Genomic DNA, 24,233 nt, shown 5'->3' with positions numbered 1-24,233 from the left:
CCCGAGATCCCAAATTCCCCCTGGCTAGGCACTGACAGGACTGCAACTGAGAGCACAGTTTGCTGATTCAGTACAAGTTTGTTTGGTTGTTTTTTTGGTTTTAGAAGGTAATTTATGGTCAAATTATAATTCCATGGTTCTTTCCTACCTGGCCCTGAACTGTGCTGTCTTTTCAGAGATGGAAGAAGGATGCAAGCACTGAGTTCAGGAGTGAGTCTGGGCACCTCATGTTTGCAATTACCAGTGCAACACCTCAATACAAACAAAAATTTCACCTAAAAACTCAGATCAGACCTCTCACATATTAGGAGTTTTCTCACCACTCTGAGGAGGTTTCCAATGCAGACACTCAACCTGAGCCAGTCACCTTTGGCTTCTTTCTTTCCATTGAGGATGAATGGAGCTCCCTACTCAGATGATAACATATAAAATTTAGTTTAGTTGACAACTAAAACTCTGATTTATATTAAAATATGTTGGATTTCAATGTCTTACTTCAAAAAAGCTTCTAGGCAGTCTCTGGCTATTGCGGCATAGGAATAACTTACAGAATTTTTATAGAAAATTTCTGTTAATGGTTAATTTGCCATCTGTAAAATTAAATGTGACACACTTCAGAACAAAAATAAATTATTTGAGAGGTCATTATTCCAGAAGTTAGAGCATGAGAATAACAGTGCAAAGGCTTGGATCCCACCCCAGTACTTTGCCAGTAATACTGTGCAACTTAAACTTTGTCTTGGGTTCTTTATGCACATAGCAGCGACAGTTTTGCTGCTCATAAATATAAAACACAAGTTGTTTGATGAACAACGTCACAGAATCTCAGAAACACAGAATCATAGAGCGGTTTGGGGTGGAAGGGACCTGAAAGATCATCTTGTTCCAGCCCCCTTCCACTATCCCAGGCTGCTCCAAGCCCCATTCTACCTGGCCTTGAACACTTCAGGGATGGGGCAGCCACAGCGTAACTCTTTATAAAACTATAGGTACATAAACCACGATTTTTGAATTTCATGGCTTAATAAGATACAAACGCTGTACATGGCAGTAGCCTGTATAGGAGCAGCTGTGCACTGTGCTCTGTCCCCATCATTGCCCTTCCCTCCAAGGCACCATCTCCCAAATCAAAGTGCTGCTGGATTCAGTCCCATCTCTGCTGAGTGAGTGATCCTGCCTGAACACTTCTATATAACTGCCAAAGAAATTCAAAACAAGTTCTTTGCATGCGAGAGAGATCAGGCAAAAAACATCAACCATAAAGCTGCAGCGGTTATTTTATTTATCAGTATATCTGGAAAAAACCCCAAACACACTTATTTGAATTCCCTTCACTTCCTGAAGTCATAGTTCTAGAGATAAAATTTTCTCGTGGGTACCTATATAAATAATCCTCAAATAGAACAAGCAGAGAGTTTAGAACTTTCTTAGAAAGCACAAAACACGAGGCCAGGGGCAGTGGGAGCAGAAGTCTGTGGTTGGTCATCCCTTGCTGACAATCAAGTGGTCAGTGTAAGGCTGCTGAGGTGTGACATTTCAGAGTCACATGGATTGCTGCCTCTTCTCCAGGCACTTCTCGATGTCATCCAACACCTGCACAGCTGCTTTTGGAATGCGAGTGCCTGGACCAAACACGTTGGCAACGCCAGCTTCATACAGGAAGTCATAATCCTGTTGGAAAAGAGATTTAAGAGCTGTAGTTAATAGTGAAACAGACAATTGATAATTGATTTATAACTGGAGCATGCTCTATCCTCTGTGCTGGGACTGAGAAAGTAACAAGTTCCAGAGAGAGGCAGCACAGCTTCAAGGAAATGGGAAAAGGGTGGAAGTAAAAAGGTGGAAAAAATACTAAAAAATATCCATAGGAAAGCTTTTATTTCTTTAGAGTCAGACTAATGGCAATCCTTGGAAAGTATTCAAAAGTCAACTGTATATGAGTCTGAATAACCTAACCTAAATTTGATCTAACTTCTAATTTTGAAAATACTGATTTAAACAGGGGCTTGGACAGATGACTGCCAATGGCCTCTTGCAATGTAGAGTTAAACTAATGTTATGACTGTCCTTCTATATAGGATATATTACACCCTTACCAACCACAGGGAAGTAGCATCCCATTGAGAGATACTGGACAGAACACAAATTGTCTCCTAGAAAAATACTATGAGTTTTGTTTGTTCAGTTTAGAATTCTCTCATTCCTGAATACTTACTTAACTGCCTAGAAAAGGGAGAGGTACGGAAAAAGGGAGTAACAGGAGATTTATGTGCAAAATCAATTTGGATCACTACAAACAGAGGAAGGCTGTAAGGTGATGGAGACAGGCAGATTGTGCATGAGCTAAGGAAAATTTAAAGATGAAAGCACAGATCTGACTGCAAGGGAATTCAACAAACTGCTCAACAGTTTGGGACAAAGCAGAGGGAATGAGAGGCAACACCTGCCTGATGATGGGGAAAGGGAGGGGAGGCTGAAAAGTGAGTGAGATGTGCAGCCAGGAGCCTTAGTCACTGGTTGTGGCTCTTCTCAATCATTGCTGAAAGTCAAAAGGTCTTTAAAACAGAAGCCAGCCTGTACCAATGATATGCAAAGACTGGTGATGCAAAACAACAGAGCATAAACATCTCCCTGAAGCTCATCTTTTCACAACACAGCTGCATATTCCATCCCATAAACACTCTAAGTTGAGCCAGGGCACAGTGTACAGAAAATCAGATTGGGCCCCCTCCCCTTGCAGATCTGTGCTGGCCCTGCTGACTGTACAGAGGAGCCTTCAGTGGTCTGACATTGCAGAACAGAGGAAACAGCTCCAGCAGCTCAGACAGAGATACATCAGTCTCTAGGCTGGACGGAAGTGATGCTGCCCGTACCTGAGGGGGGATGACTCCTCCACACATGACCAGGATGTCGGGCCGGCCCAGGCCATTGAGCTCCTTGATGAGTTCAGGCACCAGGGTTTTGTGCCCCGCGGCGAGCGTGCTCACCCCGACGCAGTGCACGTCTGCATCCACCGCCTGCTGCGCCACCTCCCGCGGGGTCTGCGTGCAAACAGGGCGTGGGACAGGGCCCGGCCACGGCCCGGGGGCTGAGCACACGTTCCAGGGAGAAGGGAGCCCTCGGGAACGCCCTGGGTGCTGCCCGGCCCTACCTGGAAGAGGGGACCGATGTCCACATCAAAGCCGATGTCTGCGAAGCCGGTGGCGATGACTTTGGCTCCTCTGTCGTGGCCATCCTGACCCATCTTGGCAACGAGGATTCGAGGCCTGCGGCCCTCACGCTCCATGAATTTGTTAACCCTGGTTGAAAACACACATTCTGTCAGTGCAAGTCACTGAGAATCGCTGGAAGCATTTCCACACATAAAAACCACTTGCTGCAAATGTAGCGTAATTTCATCAAATAAAAAGATCTTCCAAGTAATGGTTTGGGTGTGCAATCTGCACACTGTGTTAATATTCACATTATGTTATTACTAACTCCTCGTATTGACCAGCCTCAAAATACAAAATATTCCTTATTTAAGAAAATCTTCCACTATTCTTTTGCTTTCTAACAGGTAAAATACTGAATTCTCTGAGGGTTTAACGAGCTGAATTACAACTCACTAAAACACATTTTTTAGTTTTTAAGAATGATTATGACCTATTATTTCCCATTTAGTTTTTAGGAATGATTATGACCTATTTAAAAGTACTTGCACACAGATGGGTCCTGGACATCACATTGTGCATTGTCATTCCAGTGGGTAAAAATCTGTCCATGGAAGGATTATTTTGTCTCCTATTCTGTGCACGCATTCCACTGCCCCTCTTTTTTTGGATAGTGGCAGTTCCTATCTCTGTTGTATTGATGCTTCTGTGTAATCACAGCCTCAGACATTAACCTGTCATCTCACTGCTCATTATTCAAGTACCACCAGGATCTGTCTGTGGTTGCAGGCTGGACTTGCTGATTTTAAAAGTATTTTCCAACCTAAATGGTTCTGTGATTCTGTGTAACAAAGGGAGCTACATCATGATTTTCAAGGGGTTAGTTCAGTTCTCTTTCACATAAAAGCATTATTAAAAATAGTTAAATAGTTAAAATAAAAGAACAATGGTGACATTTCTTAGCACAACTACTTTCAAGTCATCTAATCTAATCATCACCACTGCAAAGCCATCAGTAATTCTCTTTCAGGGGAGCCTGAACTCTTTAACAAGCAAACCCCCAAAAAAGGGACTGGTGAGCATCGATTTGTGCTGCATCATCTCCCACAGCAGCAGTTCAGGCTCTGTACCCTTGAGGGCAGCAGGAAGGGCAGGAGCTGAGAAAAGGCCCAAAGAAGCAACTGTTTTCACACATAGCAACATCTTCGATTGCCTTCTCCATCGGGATATGAGTAACACCCAAGACAGATTTTAGCAACAGTTTTAGCAACAGTAAGAGTGAAATTGCAGGAAAAATTTATGGGTAGATCAAAACAAGGTTTTGTAGTATGAACTGCTGGAAATATTTTAGAGATTATTATTACACAGCCTTTAAAAGAAGCAAACTAATGTACAGGGATTTCAGGCAACGTTTCTCAGCTTTGTGGCTGCTTAGGCAATTTGAACAAAACCCTCAAATCATAACTTCACCTCAGTGAATTCAATTAAGTTTTGACTTTGCCTTACTGTACTTAATCCTTGTCATTCTACTTCCCTGCTTACGAGAGTGCTTTTGCAGGTCATTGTTTTCCCCAGGGATGTCACCCAGGTTTGGGAATGTTTTTTTAGGGCACAGTCAGTAGCACATGGACCTCCTGGATGAAATGTGAGGCTATTACATGTCTGGCTACCTGAGAGGAGTCCTCACCTCTTGATGGCATGAAGGATTTCATCGCTCTCCCCAAACTCCTGGCGATAGGCCCCGCTCACCATGCGGTCGCTGGCCTTGTGCTCCCCGAACACCTTCTTCATGGCATCTGTTATCTCCCCCACGGTGCACCTGAGGCACAATGAGACAAATGAGACAAAAACATTCCTTTTGTCAGCAGGCTGAAATGAAAACAGAACACAGACATCACTGGCACTGGCCCAACCACTTGCCTTGCTGCTGGACAAATTTACTTACATTGGTTTTCCTTTCACTGTTGCAACCCTGAACATCTGGCTCACCCCACTGTCACCCACTGATAGAACATGCAAAGGCATTTTTAGGAAAACACTTTATTGCTCATGTGAGAATTGATTTAGAACTGGCAAGGCAATGGAGAATGGCAAAATGCTTCAGAAAATTAAATCAGATTTTCTGAATGGGGATTTTTGCGGAGGGGCTCAGACCAAAAGATTCTGCATTTGGACTCATGCTAAAATACAAAATATAAATCAAGAGGAGAAAAAAAAAGGAAGAATACACAGAAGAGACTGAAACCTAACATTTTATCAGGAATTTATTTGCCTTTCCCTTGATGCTTTTATTTTAGTGTTTGTTCCTCTCTTCTACTCCTGACACAGCTCCTTTATCCACTGAGATGCAGGAAGATCTGGGAAATTTATTTACGTGCAAGTTACAAGTTTTGTTTGCTACTGCACTTATTTGAAATAATACTTCTGCTGTAGCACAAGGGAGAGAAGCAAACTAGGCTGTGCTGTCTTCTTGTACAAACATCAGCAATAACAGTCTCTATCCCAAAGGAATCAAAAAATTTGTGCTGATTACAACTTGCTGCAAACTTCGTCAAAGGAAGGAAATAAAAATACTACTCTTCTAAACCACTTCAAAAGTGCACTTACAAATACAGACACCAAAGCAGTATTAAGTATATACCTAATTAAGCTAGCACATTTCAAATCTCTGGAATTCATATTTTCTCCTGTCACAGTATATTTATTCTCTACAACTCCCTGAAGGAAGGGTGGAGCCAGGTAGGGGTTGGTCTCTTCTCCCAGGTAATAAGTGGCAGGACAAAAGGAAATGGCCTTAAGTTGCACCAGGGCAGGTTTGGGTTGGATATTCGGAAAAATTTCTTCACTGAAATGGGTACCAGACATTAGGACAGGCTGTCCAGGGCAGTGGTGGAGTTCCCATCCCTGCAGGGATTTAAAAGCTGTGTAGATGTGGCAGTTGGGGACATAGGTTAGTAGTGGATTAACAGTGCTGAGGGAATGGTTGGACTCAATTATCTTAAAGGAACTTTCCAACCTAAATGATTCTATGACTTAATTACAAGCTACTCTGAGGAAAAAACAACTTAAGCACTCTCTGAAGCTTTTCTATAAAAAGCTCAGGAAAGACTGGACAAGGTGCACTTGCTGTCCACACACCTCTACAAGGAGACACCCTAATGAGCTGTACTCTGTTTTCCTTCTGCTGTTTGTATTTCAGCAGCCACTGATTCCTACCACGTGCAATCTGCCACACGTGCCCCCAAAGTAACAAGACATGGATTTCTGCTGCATTTTCAGAATCCTTCAGTAAATTTCAGAGAGGTGTTTTACTTCCTGTGACCCCCAACTAATTTGCTCCTTTGCTCTCAGCAAACTTAGTTATAAATGTAAACTATGCAAAGGTAAAATGTCAGGAATCCATTCATGATCACACAGGAAAGATCTGTACAGCTCAGACATCTGATGTGGCCTCATCCCTGGTGTCACTCTTCACAGCTGGCCAGCTTTGCCTAAGGACAGCATCACTGTGGAACACACATTTTTAACTCATGCTATTGATGCTGTTTTGGCCATTTTTGTCATTTCCCCTCCCCTGGCTTTCTGGAATTCTGTTTGACTCACTGTTAATCACTCGTGTCATCAGTTTTGATTTCCAGGACACCTCAATAATCTTATTAATATTATCGCTTTCTGTAATTACTAACAAAGAATGAAAAGGAAACTGCAAAAGTGCCTTAGGTAAGGTGACTTCCCCAAGGTTAAAAAGCAAGTTTGCAGCAGACTTAAAAAACAGTGTCTATAAATACTGACTCCCTTTCAGAGTGCCAGACATCACAGACTGCAGCTCAAAATAAATACACCCCATGCACCAATACTGAGGGCTTACTCCTGGCAGCGTGGTGAAGTGCTACAGTGCCATAAAAGACACCTTTCCTTCTAGAGAAAACTAAGCTTAGATAAATCCTTCTCCTCCTCTTTTGCAGAAGCAGTATCTGAGTATACTTCAGTATTAAATAAAGCCCACCATGGCTGTGGTGTGCTTTTCTGTTCTTATTATGTAAAAGTGTGAATGAAATTTTCGTGTTACAAATGAAGAATAAACGAGGTATAATCTGGTGGCTGGGATGAAGTTGTTTTTGTGTAGTGTACAAAAATGAACCATCTTGCTTCTACAGACACTGCTTCAGAACTCCCTGTGTTTTGAAAATTGTGTCCCAAATCTCTGCAGTCCTATAAAGCTTTTAAGTAATAACTGTTGTGCTTTTAAACTACTCATGAATACTTTCCTGCTGCCTACCAAGAACCGTTTTTTTTAATCGCTGTCACATATGCATCCACAATGGAATAGCTGTCTCTGGAGCACAGCTTCTTTTCTTAACAGAGTCATTTTTTATCAGTCTGTATTTGTGTGTGACTGTCTCCCAGTGGTTCACAACCAGCTATAGAGCCTAAGTACCAGTTTGGAGCAAGTCAATGATGATGATGTGCCTGTTAAAGCTGGCACCCTGTGTCTCAGCCTCAGCTGCTGCTGTCCTCTCTGCATTTCCCCAGCAAGAAGAGGCAGCAGTGTGAAATCAGGTGGGGAAGTACCACGAGGACACAGACAGGGCAGAAATAGAAAAAAAGAAGAGGCACCACCAGCTATGCTGCATTTCTGCCTTCCCTTTCTGCAAGTCTGGAGAGGGACACAAAAACAGCACAGCAGGGGAGGGAGGAGGGAAAGAACTTGGTGTAACCTGTGCCATTTTCCTGTAATGGGGTTTCTCATGAGACATGAGGCACAGGAGGGAGGCACTGCTCTCATTCCGTGTAATTTCAGATCTGCCTTATTTCTCGGGTTAGAGTAACAACGTTAACTTTCTACCCGTGTTTGTCAGTACTGAAATCTCTGTAGTAGCACACAGAATCTTTTCCATAGTTCAGCACTGACAATTCTGTGCTACTCATTTTATTCCAAGCGAGTTGTATTACATCATGCTCAAAATCCATCATTTTGCATTTAGCAGGAAAGAGGCATCAGTCCCTCTCATGCTAGTGATACTGGCCCGCTTGTTTACAGCTTGTGAAGGGTGAATGTGTCAATTTTGCCATGTTGCCCCCCACAGGAAGGCTCCCAGAGCTCACAATCCTCCTTCAAACACTCTGTATCAAATGCCACGACAGTTTCCTTCTGTGGTCACATCCCATATATAGTTTTGGGGCAGAATTAAGTTTTGTATTTGGAACTTACAAAGTGCATCTTCAGTGCATTAATGCTTTTATAATTAACAAAAATGAGGTCACCAAGGAGAGAAAATAAGCATTCACTGGTCAATTTTGGTACAGAAGATATGAATCCCTTGTAAATCCAACACTGCCTTCCTGTGACCTTCCCAGTTCAGAGCAGAATGCAGAGATACTGCTGGAGGTTCCTGACAGGCTGTGGTTAAATGTATTTAAAATACAGTTATTCAGTATGCTAGGAATGGGAATGAAGGGATTTGAGATGTGACAGTAGAAATGGGGCAGCACCCCAATAAGGAGTGAATTTGGTTTGCTCATGTTTGGGCCATTGAGCTCATTAAGGAGCAGACAGACAGGATTTATTCTAGAGACTAATGCTGACCTTGAAACAGGAAAGAAAACAGCCTCAAAAGCACCTGGGGTGAAAAAAGGAACAGTTTCACTGGACTCTAAGGATGTCTCACACTGCTCAAGAACATTGCTTACAACTTTGCCTGACTAAGCAAACTGATTTCTCCTTCAGCCAAAAAATGTTTTCACACCAATCTGTGGTGCAAGGAAAGATGAAGCAACAGAGCATGATAAGACTGTGAATATCCATTTTCACATCTCAGATACTTAAGCTCCTTGACCCATGAAAGAGCTGAGTGACAAAGAAACCCAGTTATGTCCTGGAACTGGTAAGAATATGAGTTGTAAACAGCAGAACAGCATCATTTCATACTGGATTCTTTATATACATAGTGTTCCTTGTGAGAAATCAAAGCATTGCCTTGAGAAGCTAGAAAATGTAATAATAGTGTATCTTACAATGTGAAACTGCAGCCATTATTTATTTCCACCTCTACAGAAAAACCCCAAAACTCCAGTCTTGCTGACACCACATTCAAGAAAAGTTAAAAGGTGAAAAAGAACCATCAATTTTTAAGTAAGAATTGGCTCTTCAACCCCACCCCGAGTACCTGGCACGTGCTGCTTCCACTGCCAGAGCAAGTAGGTTGCCTTCCCCAGTGGCAGCACACTGTGTGAGAGCAGCCAGAGAGCGCTGTGCTGCTGCTTGGTCTCTGCTGGCCTTCACCTGAAGTGAAGAGAGACACATTCAGTTCAAAGAAACCACCGAGTGAAATGGAAACTCGAGTGTGGAGGGCTGTCTGGTTTCAAATATTAATTCTGGAGGTGGAATTGTCAATATCGACTTCCTATTTTAATGAGATTAGAAGTCAAAAGGCATCTCAGACCTTAAAATGTGTACAAGTCCATAACATAACCCTAAACCAATTTTATCCACGTTTTCACTGATTATGAAAGTGGAGGTTGATTTCTGGTTCTGTATTCCCTCAGCAGAACTTGACAAGAAGGATCCAGCAGTGAGTGACTAAGCAGTGTTACACGTTTTTAGAGCAAAACATTGCATGGATGGTTTCTATCTTATTTTCAGAACATGTAAAGCTCTCAATTCCTAAAGGCTGCACATATGGATATATATTCCAGTTTCTCCACTAATGACCAGAATGGCCTCTCAGAAATTGGAAGGTCAAACCTCTGGCCAGCAGCCTTTACTCAATCTCTGTCTGAAATTATGATAAGATTCATTTTTAAGAAGGTTGTTCCCACCTTGTTGATTTTCTCGATCTGCTTGGCACGGACTGCAGAGTTATCAATGGCCAGAACTTCCACTGCCTCCTCCTTCTCTAGCTGGTGCTTGTTCACTCCAACAATTATTTCAGACCCTATTTGCAGTGGAAACACCAGAAACTCAGAACACATTTGAAAACTACTGTGAAAAGACACAATGTTAACAGGACAAGAAGATTTCGAGCATTATTATGCATTGCTTTGCTTATATAACCATATACCTTTCAAATATGTAAAATTTGTTTTTATAGAATGGATTTAAGTCTGTATTTTCCAGATTTCATGACGAGAGATTAAATGCAGGAACATTCAACTCAGTAAACACTGTAGCAGAAAAAAAATGAAATAGAACAATATTTCTCTTGCAAACTGATTTATTAATGAGTCTCTAAAATATTTTGGCTATTTTTCTCTTTTTAAGCTTACGTAAGTGTATCTGACAGAACTAAGCAGAAGTGGTGGTCTGCTCTGCATTTACTTTTCTGATTTAACAGATAAATAAGAAAGTGAAGTTCATACCTAAAACTATTTCATGTACGTAAAAATTAATTTACTGTGTTGGGAAATTATATTTTAGGTTTCAATCAGTATGGACTTATCAACTATTTTTATTTGCAGTGCCTGATAACATTAAAATGCTCTTTGAAGCATGAAGTAATTTACCCTATGAGAGAAAGCACAGAACTTTAGTGATTATTTTTTATTGGTCCTAAGTAAGACCTGCTTCAAATTTATCCTCCATATAAAGAGGTCCACATAATTTCTTTCATGTGTGAGTTATTCCTAGTTTCTGTTCCTGGATTACTACTGGAACAAAGATTACAAAGAGTGGAATAGAGTTTTAAGCACAACTGTGTAAGTATCTCCACAGATACTTACTCCATGAGTACATATACAGATGTATAGCAAACAGGGAGCTGTATTATCCTCTGCTATGATCTGACCATTCAGGAAAAACGGGCAGTTCTCCAGAAAACCCAGGAATTTGGCCAGCTACGGTGAGTATCGCCATCTGGTGGCATTTCTGCTTTTAAACTCAGGAATCACAGCTTCAAGCTCCTATCAGAAATCAAGCAATTCACTATTGTAGGCTGCAAACACTCCTTTAAAATGATGTTTCTGATTAGACCACTACTCGGTCTAATCTGATCTTGAACATGTCAAGCAAGACTTTTCACACTGGTGCCGTATTTTATACATGCTGTCTCTTTCCAGAGCTTTCACTGACATAAAACCATCACCATTTTTCCTATCACTCACAATCTGCTACTCCTAAACTGAGAAATAAAACACCACAATGAACATGTATGTAAAAATCCTCTACACTGAAGTATTCTATTGGCGATTTTCCCTTCTTTCATCCCCCTGCTCCTACCAGAGTCAATCCTGGCTTGTCTCCGGGCTGCACACTCTTCAATACGAAGTTTGGGGATCCCCTCAGCAACAGCTTTGGCCATTCCACCCATTTCTTCTATCTCCTCAATAAGCTGGAGAAATGAAGAGGATTGAGATAATTAGTAGCAAGGTTTAAAAATTGAGCTTTGTACCTATGCTACCACCCACATTTTCATTAAAACCTTTTTATACAGTGTTGTGCTCTACACTGTGTTTTGTAAAGTTTGTTTACAAAGACATCACTGAAGCAGAAGTGTAAAATAATTCCTTGATTAGAAGTTACCAATTTATCAAACAAGACACTAATCAAAGAAGACATTTCTCAAAACTCCTATCCCTAATATTTTCCCAGAGGAGGTTTTGCAAGCAGACCTTTAAAGCAGCTTCATAGACATCGTTGGTGAGGCACTCCATGAGGTAGGATCCCCCCCAGGGGTCTGCCACTTTGGGAATGCCCGATTCCTCCTGGATTATGATCTGTGTGTTCCGGGCAATGCGAGCGCTCTTCACCGTGGGCAGCCCCAAGGCCTCGTCGTAGGAATTGGTGTGCAGGGACTGTGTCCCTCCAAACACCGCAGCCATGGCTTCGATGGTGGTGCGGATCACGTTGTTGAAGGGATCCTGGGGGGAAGAGGGGAGCTCTGAAGCTCAGTGGTTCTGCCACAGGGCTGAGGCAGGTTAGTCATTATGGCAAAGAAACCAATTAAAAAATCCCCACTGAAACTCTGTAATCAGAACAAAAGCTGAAAAAAAACCCGAATCAAATTGATTTATCACTTGTTGATATCTTAACGAAGAGATTAATCCATAAAGAAAGCCAAAATGATCACTGTGCTAGTGAACTGCTCACAATAACAAATCAAAGCCTAATTTATATTCAGTGGTATTTCAAAGAACTTAGTGAATCCAAATCAGAGAGGATGGAACAGTAGCTTGATGTCTTCCATCCTCCAAATCCAGAATTCTTGGAGCAGTAAACAGTGTCAGACAAACTACTAGTCAAGATGTGTTTTGGAACTGAATGTGCTTAAACATTTTCATTAGTGACAGCATCACATAAGATAATTATAGAAAACTGTGATTTGGATAGGTAAGAACGTAAAACATAATTTATGAGTAGATACCTATCTAAAGGCATGTTAAGTATATTTGCCCTCTGAAACCTTTCAGGAGAAAATACTGCACACTGAGAAGCTATATTAAGATACACCACAATGTTTAGACAAAAAAGAAGAGTTATGATCAAGCCAAAAATATATTTACACTGCACACTGGAAGACAATTGAATACAGTTTTGGTAATAGTAACATTTTTGCACTCCCACAATACTTTAATTGAGGATCCACAGAGGCCACTGTTCAAAAAATTCTATTGTTTTACTTTCACTGTACTGTTGTAATGTAAGGAAAAATTACATTTACTTTGAAAAAGAAAACAACAAAAATAACAAGGCACAGAAGTCAACAATGCTTACAATCACAATCTAAAAATAATTCCTATTGCATGACTTTGAGCAGAAGGCCTTGGGGAATCTGGATGCACTCCAATGATTTATCTCCTTGCTGTCATGTAAATCAGCAGGAAGAGCAGAGTGCACCCAGTTTCAAAGGAGCAGAGGAGCTGTGACCATTAATTCTCTTTTCAGCACTGAGCATCAAGGGCATGACTGACTCCCTCGAATGATTTCTCAAGCCATTGATCCTGAGCAAAAAGTTCCTCTACTTGCTGCCTGCACTGCATTTTGGAAGAACAGCTCACAGGACAAGGAGAGAGGTTCATCCTCTAGGTCCTGAATTGACATAAAGGTGCATCCTATGCTAGTGTGTGCATTTGTCAGACTGAGAGGACAGCTGCTGCACCTCAGTGAGTGACACTAGCACCCCCTTTAAGACACACACCACAAGAACACCTTTAAGTAAGGAGGTTGATGGGAGTCCAGTTTCTAACCTGCTCAGTGAGTGACCAGCCTGAAGTCTGACAATGAGCTCTCAGCAGAAGAGATTTGGAATCCTTGGGCTTAAACATTTTCTCAATCAAGTGAGCCCACAGCCGCCTCCCAGCTCTCATCTTCGCTATTTCCATATAGAAGTTCATTCCAATTCCCCAGAAGAAAGAGAGCCTGCAACAGGAGGACATGAACAGAATATTACATTGAATCATTCTAATAACTCTGGATCAGTAATGGAGAAGCCCTACAGCAAGGTCTCTGATTAATGTACTTTCACAGATGATGGGAATCTTCCTACTTCCTTGTATGTATTAAAATACTGAATTTGATATTAAACTCTATAGAGGTTTTACCAAAAGTGAGTTTTATACTTGCAGATTTCTTGAGCTCACCTAGGTGCAAATTCATCAATAGTGAGGCCAGCTTTAAGCCCAGTTCTGCAGTACTCCAAGCCATCTGCTATGGTATAAGCTAATTCCAGGATGGTGTCTGCTCCTGCCTCTTGCATGTGGTACCCACTGATGGAAATGGAATTAAATTTTGGCATATACTGAAAAAAGAAAGATACAACAGGGTATGACAGCAGAAGGGAGGATCAAATATTTGTTCTATCAACATTCACATAGAATCACAAATGGTTGGGGTTGGAATAGAGTTAAAGGTCATCTAGTTTGAACACCCCTGCCTTGGGCTAACCTTTCACTATCCCAGGTTGCTCCAAGCCCTGTCCAACCTGGTCTTGGACAACACTTCCACTAATGGGGCAGCCACAGCTTCTCTAGGAAACCTCTGCCAGGGCCTCAACACCCTCATAGAGAAGAAGTTCTTCTAACATCTAATCTAAATGCTCTTTTAGTTTAAAAATGTTCCTACTTGTCCTGTCACTATCTGTGTAAAAAGTTGGCACTATTGGTGTAAAAGGTTGCTCTCAATCTCTTTTATAAACTCCCTTTAGGCAGTGAAACGAGGTCCTCCTGGAGCCTTCTCCAGGCTGAACACCCCCCCTCTCTCAGCCTGTCTCCAGGGCAGGTGCTCCAGCCCATTCTCTGAATTCCTTGTTGACTGCAAATACAACTCATCTCTACCAAGATGTGTTTGCAGATCTGGTCTGACTCAAACTTTTAATTTATATTACAAGTGATGTTGGATCTTATCTTCTCCTACTGGCCCTTTCCACAACCACGTTACTCTTCTCTATGACACATCTTCCCATTTTCCTTTGTTCTCCACAGTGCCACATGAACAGTTAACCAGGTAATAGAAGTTACACATTTAAACAATGAATACCTGTGAGGTGTACTGGAAGATGTCAGCAATGATCCTCATGGAAGGTTCTGGGGGGAAGATGTAGGTGTTTCTGACCATGAACTCCTTCAGGATGTCATTCTGGATCGTCCCCGTCAGCTTGGCCTGAGGCACTCCCTGCTCCTCGCCAGTCACAATGAAGGTAGCCAGCACAGGAATGACTGCCCCGTTCATTGTCATGGAAACGGACATTTTCTCCAAAGGAATTCCATCAAAAAGGATTTTGGTGTCTTCCACTGTGTCGATGGCAACTCCAGCCATTCCAACGTCTCCTCGAACCCGGGGATTGTCTGAATCATAACCACGGTGGGTGGCTAAATCAAAAGCAACTGATAATCCCTGCTGGCCAGCTACATGGAGAAGAAAGGAAAAAACCCCAAACCCAACAAAGAGAGATAGTTAGAAGTGTTGAATAGACTTGCATTAGGATGGGATCTAAATTTATTAACTCTATTTTATATGATTTAGGCTTGGATGGCTAACTAAATTTTAATGTTAAACACTGTTCCCTCCCCAAATGTGTCTAGTACTCTTTAACTTTAAAAGTTTTTAACTGAGGAAAAAAAAGTGAAAAAAGTGGTCTTAACTGTGCTTTAAAAATTTGCTGAAGAACAGCTCATCCACAAGTTATAAATATGCCTAGACAGGCAATATAAGAGCTCATACACATAAGTCAGCTTGGCTTAGCTGGGAACAGAAATGTCATAAACTGTCACGTTACCTTCTCTTTATCACCAACTAAACACACACAGAATGTTCCCAGGCTCCACTGACACACGTTGTTATTTGTAAATCTGCAGTAAAATTATTCATATAAAGCGAGGAAAGGACAGCCAGAGCTCCTGTTGCTGCAGCCTGAAAGCAGAACCCAAAACTCTGCTGTCCCCAGGCACTCCCCCCTCTGACCAGTAACTGGGCTGTGCTACCGGGTTACCACTTCTGCTTCAGCTCCGTGACCTCAGCTGCTTGCACCCTGGGATGGATCCAAATTATGTCTATGTGTTAAGGTGCAATAACTAAATGCAGCATTTAACACATTCATTCTCCGCAGCAAAATGAAACAAAGGCCAATGATCCAATTTCCCAGTAATAAAGACAGTGGCACTGGAAAGACCTTATCAGAAATCCAAACTCACAGCACTGAATAATCACATTTGCCGTGTAACTGACTGAATTCATGTCCCCCATTGCTTCACAAAGCAGCGCTGTGTCCCAGGTCAGCTGCCCCACCTTTGATGTTGTCCTTGTAGAACCTGTTGCTCTCCTCCACTGTACTGAACCCAGCATACTGGCGGATGGTCCAGGGCCTGTACGTGTACATGGTGGGGTAGGGCCCTCGCGTGAAAGGTTTCACCCCTGGCAGCTCCTCAGGAAAGTCCTCCGTGTCCCTTTTGGAGTACAAAGGCTTGATGTCGATCCCCTCTGGAGTGCGCCAGATCAGATCCTTCGGGTTCTTTCCTTTCAGCTGCTTCTGTGCCAGGGCAGCCCACTCGGGGTGCAGGGGCTGCCTGTGCAGGGTGCGCCAGGCCAGGCGCGCGCAGCGGCGCGGCCGCAGCCGCAGGACGGCATCCCCCGCCCTCAGCATGGCTCTCCTCGCAGGCTGGGGCAAGCTGGGCAACACAGAAACAGGGATTTGGCATCATCATATGCACCTAGCATAGGCATGGGAGGATGGAGAGGTCAAGCAGTTTGCTAAAGCCAAAACAATCCCTCAGGAGAAAAATGAAATGTGTTATTCACGCGCTGATTTGACAGACAGCCCTTCCTCTTGCCTTTCAACCCGGAACAGAGTTCAGGAAAAATCCTACATTTTCCTCTAACCAAGGAAAACATTTCCACAACTCATCTACATCCACATCTGAGATGTGTAACTTATTTCAGTCCCTCAGCATCACTGCCATTAATCAGTCACTGAAAAGTCAGTGTGAGGCATGAAGATGGCACGGCCAGTTACTCTCTCACTTTCACATCTCTCTCATCTAGGAATTCCTTAATGTCAAAAATTCCTTAATGTCAAAATCCCTTAATGTCAATGCCCTTAATGCTTTTCCAGGGATAGGGCAGCTACAGCTTCTCTGGGCACCCTGTGCCAGTGCCTCACCACCCTCAGAGGGAAGAATCTCTTCCCAGTATCCAACATCAAGGAGGCACTCTGCAGGAAGTGAGCTGTCAGAAAATTGCTAATATAATCATACACTTTGGAAAAGATGGCTTGGGCTGGATAGTAACTAGAGATAGGTTGAAAAAGAAGGAGAAAAAAAAGAAGTGGTACATGAGAACACAGGGACAATACAAGCTGCAGAGCTCGTCCCACCATGCATGAGACTGATAGGGGCAATAATGTGAACAATTCCCTGTGAGGGTGGGGAAGCCCTGGCACAGGTTTGTGGCTGCCCCATCCCTGGAAGTGTCCAAGGCCAGGTCGGATGAAACTTGGAGTAACCTGGTCTAGTGGAAGATGTCCCTGCCCATGGCAGGGGTTGGAATAAGATGATCTTTCAGGTCCTTTCTTACTCAAACCAGTCTGTGAGTTCAGTAACTCCTAAAAGCTATAAGCTCCTTTGCTTCTGATCTCCATCCCTATCCCTGCAGTTTTGTGCAAAAACAAAACCTTTACAGCTTGGCTCCAAGGGTCAGTCACCTCCTCACTGCCTCACCTCTTTCACAACTCCCAAGAAAAACACACTTCCCTGACACCTTTATGTGAAATCCTGCATGAAACTGGAAATCACCTGTATCACTGCAGCAACACCCTCCAAACATGTGCTTTAATAATGTATATGCTAAATGTGTACACTTATAACCAGAGAAGCACAGAGCAGCTGCTGAGGAGCACCCATGCCCTGCGGGGATGTGATGCTGCAGCCAGGATTGAAGGGAACCTGTGCCCACAACCCTGCATGGGTCACAGGATGGGTCAGGCTGGAAGGGACCACAGTGGCTCATCTGGCCCTCCTCCCTGCTCAAGCAGGGCCATCCCAGAGCACAGGGCACAGGATTGCATCCAGACAGTTCTGGAATATCTCCAGTGAGGAGACTCCACAGCCTCTCTGGACAATCTGTTCAGTGCTCGGTCACTGCACAGAAAGAAGTTCTTCCTCGTGTCCAGGTGGAACCTGCTGGGATCAGTCCCTGCCCGTTCCTCTGGTGCCATTGCTGAGCCCCCAGAGCAGAGCCTGGGCCCTGCTCGGAGCCTCCCTGCACACAGGGACACTCAGGGGTGAGGGCCCCTCTCAGCTGGGGATCCTCTCAGGGCTGAACAGCCCCAGCTCCCTCAGCCTTTCCTGGGCAGGGAGATGCTCCAGTCCCTTCATCATCTTTGTCACCCTGCACTGGACACACTCCAGGAGCTCCACGTCTCCCTTGTCCTGAGGAGCCCAGAACTGGACACAGAACCCCAGATGTGCCTCAGCAGGGCTGCGCAGCGGGGCAGGATCACCTTCGTGCTGGAAATGCTCTTCCTACCGCACGCCGGGATTATTCCTGCCCCCAGTGCTGGACGCTGCATTTACCCCTGTTCAGTTTCAGAGAATTCTCTGCCCATCTCCCATCCCCGCACCCCGAGGGGACCCCAGAGCCGCCCTGTGCCCCCCTCTCCGCACCTCTCCCCCCTCACCACCCACAGCCGGGCAGGAACGCTCCGCTCTCCGTCCTGGGACAGCGCCCGCCGCCACAGCCCGCCCCCAACACGCCCCTCGGGCGGCCAATGGGGACGGGGGGCCGGGCAGGGAGCTGGGATAGGGGATAAGGACAAGGACAGGGGCAGGGCTCGGGGCTCCGGACAGGGACAGGGACGCGGAAAGCGATCAGGCTCAGGACAGGATAGGATCCCCTCCATTACCTGCCACCGGCCCCTCCGTCAGCGCGCGGCCCCCGCGCACGCGCGGCGGGCCGGAGCGGCACTGCGCGTGCGCGGCGGGGAGCGCGCGTTTGTTTTGTAAGGGGCCGGCGGGCTGAGGCGGGAGCGGCGGCAGCGCCGGGGACGGGGAGGCAGCGCCGGGAAGGTGAGGCTGCGGGCGAGATGAGCCGGGGGGAGACGAGAGGAAGGGTTTTGTGGAGCTGTTATCCGCGATGCTAGCCGGCAGCACCGGGGAGCGGGCGTTGGGGGTCTGAGGGGCTATGGGTGGAGCGGACTACAACTCCCAGCATGCACTGCGGTGGAGGGTTAGTGTCGTAGATGGCGGCGGGGAGCGATACTTGCCGGGAGTTGTAGTCCGTGCCTTATTTGTGGTCCGTCGTGAAAGCCGTCCGACAACATCGGTAGTTATGGAGGAGGCGAGAGGCAGGGCTTATTTACTTGGTTTAGTGTTTTTTTTAGCTGGTGTGGAGCTTATTTACCTAGTGCAGTGTTTATTTACCTGTTATAGGCCACACTTACCCAGCCGGCGCTTGTTTTTCTGGTGTCAATTTCGACACTCACCTGGTGAGAGGTGACAGGACCTGAATGAGGGAAAAAGTGACCTGAGGAGGTGAGGAAAAAGCTGAATAAATCTGAGTCGTGGTGCTTTAGAGACGAGAAGCCTTTTCCTCTGTCTCTATAGTAAGTAAGAAAAGAAACTGTAGGTTTTAACTTAGGTGCTAAGGTAAAAAGTTCTTATAATTGGATGACTGCTCTGAAAATCAGAAAGATAAATCATAGAATCACAGAATGGTTTGGGTTGGAAGAGATCTTAAAGGTCATCTATTTCCAACCCCCTGCCATGGCAAGAGACATCTTCAAAATGGAGATACTTTTTTAATAGTCCTACATTTAAGTAAATTTACCGGATTGACGCTCTAGGTTAGCAAATATTTAAACATTTCATTTCATTTAGGCTTATTTGGAGCTTATTAGATTGAGCCTACTTTCCATCATTTTGTTGTTTTAAAGTATGGTTTGTGCTATATGGGTTATAGTTGCTGGATTTTAATTTTGTCTTTGTTTCCTCCTGTTCCCGTTAGTTTACAGGTAATGAAACCCCGCCACACATCTTCCAAGAAAATGGGGAAACCAACTGGTGGGAAATCAGCAAAAAATCCTTTTAAATCTCAAAATCAACAAGGGCCTTCCAGAAAAAAGAAGAGAGCAGATGAACAAGGAAAGAAACAAGGTCAAAAAAGACAGGTATTCAATATTTTGGACCAAACAAAGTAGGAAAGTAACTGGTGGGTGGGGGGAAGGGGAAAGAGGGTTTTTTTCCCATTTTTTAATTTGGAATTTATAGAGAATAATTAATTAGCTAAGAATAGTCCTCCCAAGGAAATGCCCAGTATGAAGAGCTCTTTTGAGCAGCCTTCAGTAAGGTTTTTCTTTTGTGGTCAGTGTCAAAGACTTTTGTCAGACACTGGCATAGTGAGTTCCTAGGAGTAGATGAATGATTGAACAGTAGAGGATATCTCCAAATTGCCACGTTTTCTGTAAATTTTTCCCTTCAGCAGGTCCCTCACACAGTCGAAAGGGAGGTTAAGGAACTGCAGGACGATTCCTCTGAAGGTAGAGTTCTGTTCTTCCCTGTTCAATCTGAACTGTTTTACACCTTTGACTCCGGTCTGACTGAGCTGGGTCACAAAGCTGTCTGTCCAGGTTTGACAAGTCACGCCTTTCCCTTTTTCTCTTTCTGATAACAGGAGAAAAAGGTTCTTCAAAAAAGGTGAAGCTGTCCAGTGCTACAATGGGATCTTGGCAGCCTCTCTCTGAGAACAGTAGGCTGTTCCTGGACAATATAGTGGATTCAGTAGTACTGTAAGTGCCAAATATCCTGGTGGTTCTTCTTTGTTTCCAGAAGGAATAAAGTAAAAATCATAGTATTACTTGAACTGGAAGTCAGAGTGGTTTTTGATGTGTTCTCTGTGCTTGCAGGTTTATGATGGAAATTCTGCCTTTATTTTCTTTCCAGATCTGTTTTGTCCCAACAGAGGGAGAGAACAGATGATGTTCAGAAGCACCTCAATGTACTGAAAAAAAGGTATGAAATTACAAATTAAAAAAAAACAAGGGAGAAAAGAGATTTCTTGTACTCAATTGTTTTGTACCATACTTTGAAGGGTGAGCTAAAACACTCTCTTTCTGACTTAAAGCTATATATCCTGTTTCATAAAGGCATTTCCAGGTTTTTAGTAAAATGATCATTATTTGGAAGCAGTTAAAAATCCTCCTCTTAGAACTCAATTTGAAAAGCAGAAGGGTCCGAACTGGAAAAATATTAATTAATTTCAGTTTAGAGGCAGGGAATGTAGAGGCCAATGGAACATAAACCACAGAAGGTCAGTGCAAAAGCAAACATGAGAATATTGGGATTTCTGGTTCTTGGTTCCTTCCTTGGACACCTACTCCACATAATTTTGGAAAACAATTCAAGGCAGTTTTCTTACTCTCTGCAACCTTTTATGTCACTGAAAGCAATTAAGTTTAAAACTAAAGTGAGCTTAGTTTTTCCCCAGAATTTTCTTTTTGCTTTGCAAAGAACTCCAAACAAACCATGCTTTCCTTTTTCTCTAATTAAAGGGTGCTGAGAAGTTTCAACACTTTAAAGGTGCCTCCAGGGCAACTGGGCAACCTGAAGAATATCCAGAGCCTTCAAATGGCAGAGAAACAAATGCTTGAGACAAACGAGGAGTCTTTGGTGCAGCTGCAGGTATGAAAAGCAAGGAAGGGAAGAAATTACCTCCCCACACTGCTGGCTGTGCCTGTGCTGTTGTGGAGGAGTGTCCAGGGTTCATCATTGTCACCCACCTTTGCTGCAAAGCTCTCTCTTCTTTTGGCTGATTCAGTGGCTCAGTGTGGTCTGTGGGAAAGACTTATCATCTCTAAAATAAATTTTCTTCTGTATCTGTTTTGTTTTAGGAAGAAATAACTGATGCGGAGAAATCAGCAGAGCGCATTGAGGAAAATACACAGCAACTGCAGTACAAAATCCAGGTGCTGAAGAACCAGTTAAAAGAAGATGAAAAAGATGCCAGGAAGGTATTTCTCATAAATACTTCTGTACTCCTGTGACCTGGAGGAATGGGCTGACTTCCAGAGCTTCCTCAAAGAAATATTTCCCAGACAGTGACATTTAAGGAAGGTGTCATTTGCCTTTGGGAATGGATCTTTGTAATCTTACCAACTTCAGTTGCAGAATTAAGAAGTTGGGTTTCAGAAGCTGGATAATGACTGGTTATTTTCCTACTTGTGTGCCTGATATTTGGAGGTGTGGATTGTTTTTTCATTCTCTTTTTCTAGGTATTCCAGGAAAATGACAGTGGAACACTCCAGCTCCCAGAACTCCCCAAGCGCAGTTTGCAGGCACCCACGTTGCAGGTGAGTGTGGAATATATATTTATCTTTTCAGAGACACATTGGTTATGAGGAGGAAGGCAACAGAATGTGCTTTTATCCTTTAACCTCTGCCAGAAGGAGCAAATTCTGAAAATTCAGAAAATTTGAATAGGTTTTCATTTTCTATTTTTTTGGTTTTTTAGATTGAGGACTATATGCTTATGTTTAAAAACCAGGACAAAATCCTAAAGGACTCCTCATCCTTGGAAATGTTCAAGGCCAGGCTGGATGGGGCTTTGAGCAACTGGGGATAGTGGAACCTTGTGGGAGGTGTCCCTGCCCATGGCAGGGGATTGGAACAAGCTGGTCTTTAAGGTCCCTTCAAACCCACACCATTCTGTGATCTTAAGATTTAAAACATTGCATTTCTTCCTAGAAACCTTATGGCCCTAGGGAACTTGTGATTTCTGAAATGTATAATTGTTATTGTATCTATAATTGTTGGAGGGAAGACTCACTCTGTGACTTTGAATCTTTTTTTGTTTTAGCTGTAGCTGGTCTGCATGACAGTGAAATTCCTGTTGCACTTGACAAAAGCTGTTTTTTAATTTATCTATTGTTCTTTCCTTCTTTAGGAGGAAATTTTGAAGGTAAAGAATCAGAAGGGCCTTTTGAAGGATATGAATGCTATTCAGCAGTCAGCTGACTTGAAGAACTTGTTAACCCTCATTGAAAAGACCTATGAGAAGGTGGATTTGCTTTGAGAAGCCAAAATGTGTGGAGTCTCCATGCTGAGCTTGGAAACTGCTTTCTTCCTTATGGCCTTCCTGCTGTGACTGCAGAATTTCTATTAAAACATTTTCTATTAACATTGGTATATAAATCTGTAGATACATTTTGGGACTTCAGTGATTTAAGTCATTTGTAAGGGTTTTTTGGCGGTTTTTTTTTTTGACCTGTGATGACTTCTAATGATGATATATCCTGCCTTGGGAGAAGGGAGGGAAATGAATCCTGAGTTATTAGGGTGTTTTTACAGAATAAGGGAACTTTTCCATTGTATTTGCACTTCTCTATCTGTAAATCACTGAAGGCAGCGTCTTTTACCAAAGTAGTTTGTATTTGGGAGTTTAAACCTGAAACAATAAAAATAAGCTTATCTAATACTCAGTGGTAAATCCCCTGTTCAACTTTCTTATTATTTTTATTTAAAAAAGCCCTCAATTGAAGAAAATGTAATAATTTTTATCCAATGTACAAAGTTACAAAATGTTTTTACGTTTTCATTACTTAATAAAAAAAACAACATCAAACAACATAAAGTACTTTCTCAGGTTAAATTACCTCCTGGAAGATAGCAGTGCTAGCACTGACTTGTCCATAAACTCTTGTTCTCCTATTTACAAGCTGCTGCTACTCTTAATGAGATAAAAGCTAATTATCTCTCTTAAAATCATGGAATTTCTCAAGTTGGAACAAATGTGCAAGGATCTGTGAGTCCAGCTGTCTACTCCTCACAGGATTACCTAAACCATGTAGGATCAGAAAAACCAGACTAAGTACTTGCTTTATACTGAATCACAGGAAAAGAAATATAATTATTTAAAAATATGTCTCAAATTTGTGATGACTTGGCTAGGGGAGCATTTACTGATATAACCATTTCCCCCAAATAATTTAATCCACAGTATGGATTAAAGATTTTCCTGCATGCCAGGGAAAGGTTAAGTAAAGATATATTTTGCTTTCATTAAGGGTGATTTACTGTGTGGGTTTTGAACTTCCTGAACCAGATAAGAGACCTTTTCCTTTTTAAATTTTTTTTTAGTTTGGGAACAAAGTGTGGAGAAGGGCAGTGAGTAGGAGTCAGATTCAGCTTCCACACGAGAAGTTGAAATAGTAACTGAAGAATGATCTGCTTCATTACAGCTCTGGGTAGTTACAGAGGCAAGCCATAATTACTTCAATTTATTTTTTTCCCCTGACACTTGGTGATTTATGATAGGCTGGCTGTGAGTGTTGTTACTTTGGGGTTGTCATGCACATGTAAACAGGGCAACATGAACCAGGGAACATAAATCCAGACATTTATTAGGTGGTTTTTGCTCGGCTTGACAGTGGACACTGTTGGCCAGAGTTGCAGAATGATCAGGTTGTTGGTTTTGATGAGATTTGAGGCCTCTTGCAGAAGGTTCTCTGTTGTGTGTGTGGAGCTGTGACCACACCTGTGTGATCTGACCTGGGAGCACCTGAAACTTCAATTGCACAAACCTTGGCTTTAAGCAGGTAAGACATTTTTCTATGTGTGTATGCTTTATTTACTGAGTTTATCCATTGAAGGAATACTTGGGGA

General features: G+C 43.1%; 2 protein-coding genes across 7 annotated transcripts; one reads left to right on the top strand and one right to left on the bottom strand.

Moving 5' to 3' along the window:
* Positions 1 to 1,259: 1,259 nt before the first annotated feature.
* On the bottom strand, positions 1,260 to 18,540 carry MMUT (methylmalonyl-CoA mutase). Of its 2 annotated transcripts, none has more exons than XM_063423503.1 (13): positions 18,482 to 18,540; positions 15,871 to 16,250; positions 14,623 to 14,990; positions 13,728 to 13,885; positions 13,335 to 13,506; positions 11,760 to 12,008; positions 11,368 to 11,479; positions 9,972 to 10,087; positions 9,320 to 9,435; positions 4,840 to 4,971; positions 3,152 to 3,299; positions 2,874 to 3,041; positions 1,260 to 1,671 (listed from the first exon to the last, which is right to left on the bottom strand). In XM_063423503.1, the coding sequence occupies exons 2-13, from the start codon at positions 16,223 to 16,225 to the stop codon at positions 1,543 to 1,545; spliced, it is 2,223 nt and encodes a 740-aa protein (XP_063279573.1). In that variant the 5' UTR covers positions 16,226 to 16,250; positions 18,482 to 18,540; the 3' UTR covers positions 1,260 to 1,542. The 2 variants fall into 2 exon arrangements, with proteins under 2 accessions (XP_063279573.1, XP_063279584.1); XM_063423514.1 differs by lacking the exon at positions 18,482 to 18,540 and adding an exon at positions 18,257 to 18,353.
* Positions 18,525 to 24,166, top strand: CENPQ (centromere protein Q). 5 transcript variants are annotated; one of them, XM_063423581.1, is made up of 10 exons: positions 18,607 to 18,644; positions 19,008 to 19,109; positions 19,582 to 19,744; positions 20,059 to 20,113; positions 20,248 to 20,362; positions 20,517 to 20,585; positions 21,125 to 21,254; positions 21,464 to 21,583; positions 21,845 to 21,922; positions 22,516 to 24,166. In XM_063423581.1, exons 3-10 carry the CDS (start codon positions 19,592 to 19,594, stop codon positions 22,642 to 22,644), a joined length of 849 nt encoding a protein of 282 aa, XP_063279651.1. In that variant the 5' UTR covers positions 18,607 to 18,644; positions 19,008 to 19,109; positions 19,582 to 19,591; the 3' UTR covers positions 22,645 to 24,166. The 5 variants fall into 5 exon arrangements, with proteins under 5 accessions (XP_063279626.1, XP_063279651.1, XP_063279618.1 ...); XM_063423548.1 differs by having other exon boundaries at positions 20,056 to 20,113; XM_063423556.1 differs by lacking the exon at positions 19,008 to 19,109 and having other exon boundaries at positions 18,525 to 18,644; positions 20,056 to 20,113.
* The last annotated feature ends 67 nt before the right edge of the window (positions 24,167 to 24,233 follow it).

Source organism: Prinia subflava, chromosome 2 (assembly GCF_021018805.1).
Source record: "Prinia subflava isolate CZ2003 ecotype Zambia chromosome 2, Cam_Psub_1.2, whole genome shotgun sequence".
Classification (NCBI taxonomy): domain Eukaryota; kingdom Metazoa; phylum Chordata; class Aves; order Passeriformes; family Cisticolidae; genus Prinia; species Prinia subflava.
Note: the sequence above shows the minus strand (reverse complement) of the source record. Positions and strands in the feature narration are given on the sequence as shown.

Bases quoted from the DNA above. Each gene is read 5' to 3' on its own strand.
- MMUT (XM_063423503.1), bottom strand. From the start codon at position 16,225: ATGCTGAGGGCGGGGGATGCCGTCCTGCGGCTGCGGCCGCGCCGCTGC. The intron at 10,088-11,367 runs GTAGGAGCAGGG...CACTGCAAATAG, and splicing joins ACAAGCCAGGATTGACTCTG to GGTCTGAAATAATTGTTGGA. The intron at 1,672-2,873 runs GTACGGGCAGCA...CTTTTCCAACAG, and splicing joins GAGGAGTCATCCCCCCTCAG to GATTATGACTTCCTGTATGA.
- CENPQ (XM_063423556.1), top strand. From the start codon at position 19,592: ATGAAACCCCGCCACACATCTTCCAAGAAAATGGGGAAACCAACTGGT. The intron at 19,745-20,055 runs GTATTCAATATT...TTTTCCCTTCAG, and splicing joins AACAAGGTCAAAAAAGACAG to CAGGTCCCTCACACAGTCGA. The intron at 20,586-21,124 runs GTATGAAATTAC...CTCTAATTAAAG, and splicing joins CTCAATGTACTGAAAAAAAG to GGTGCTGAGAAGTTTCAACA.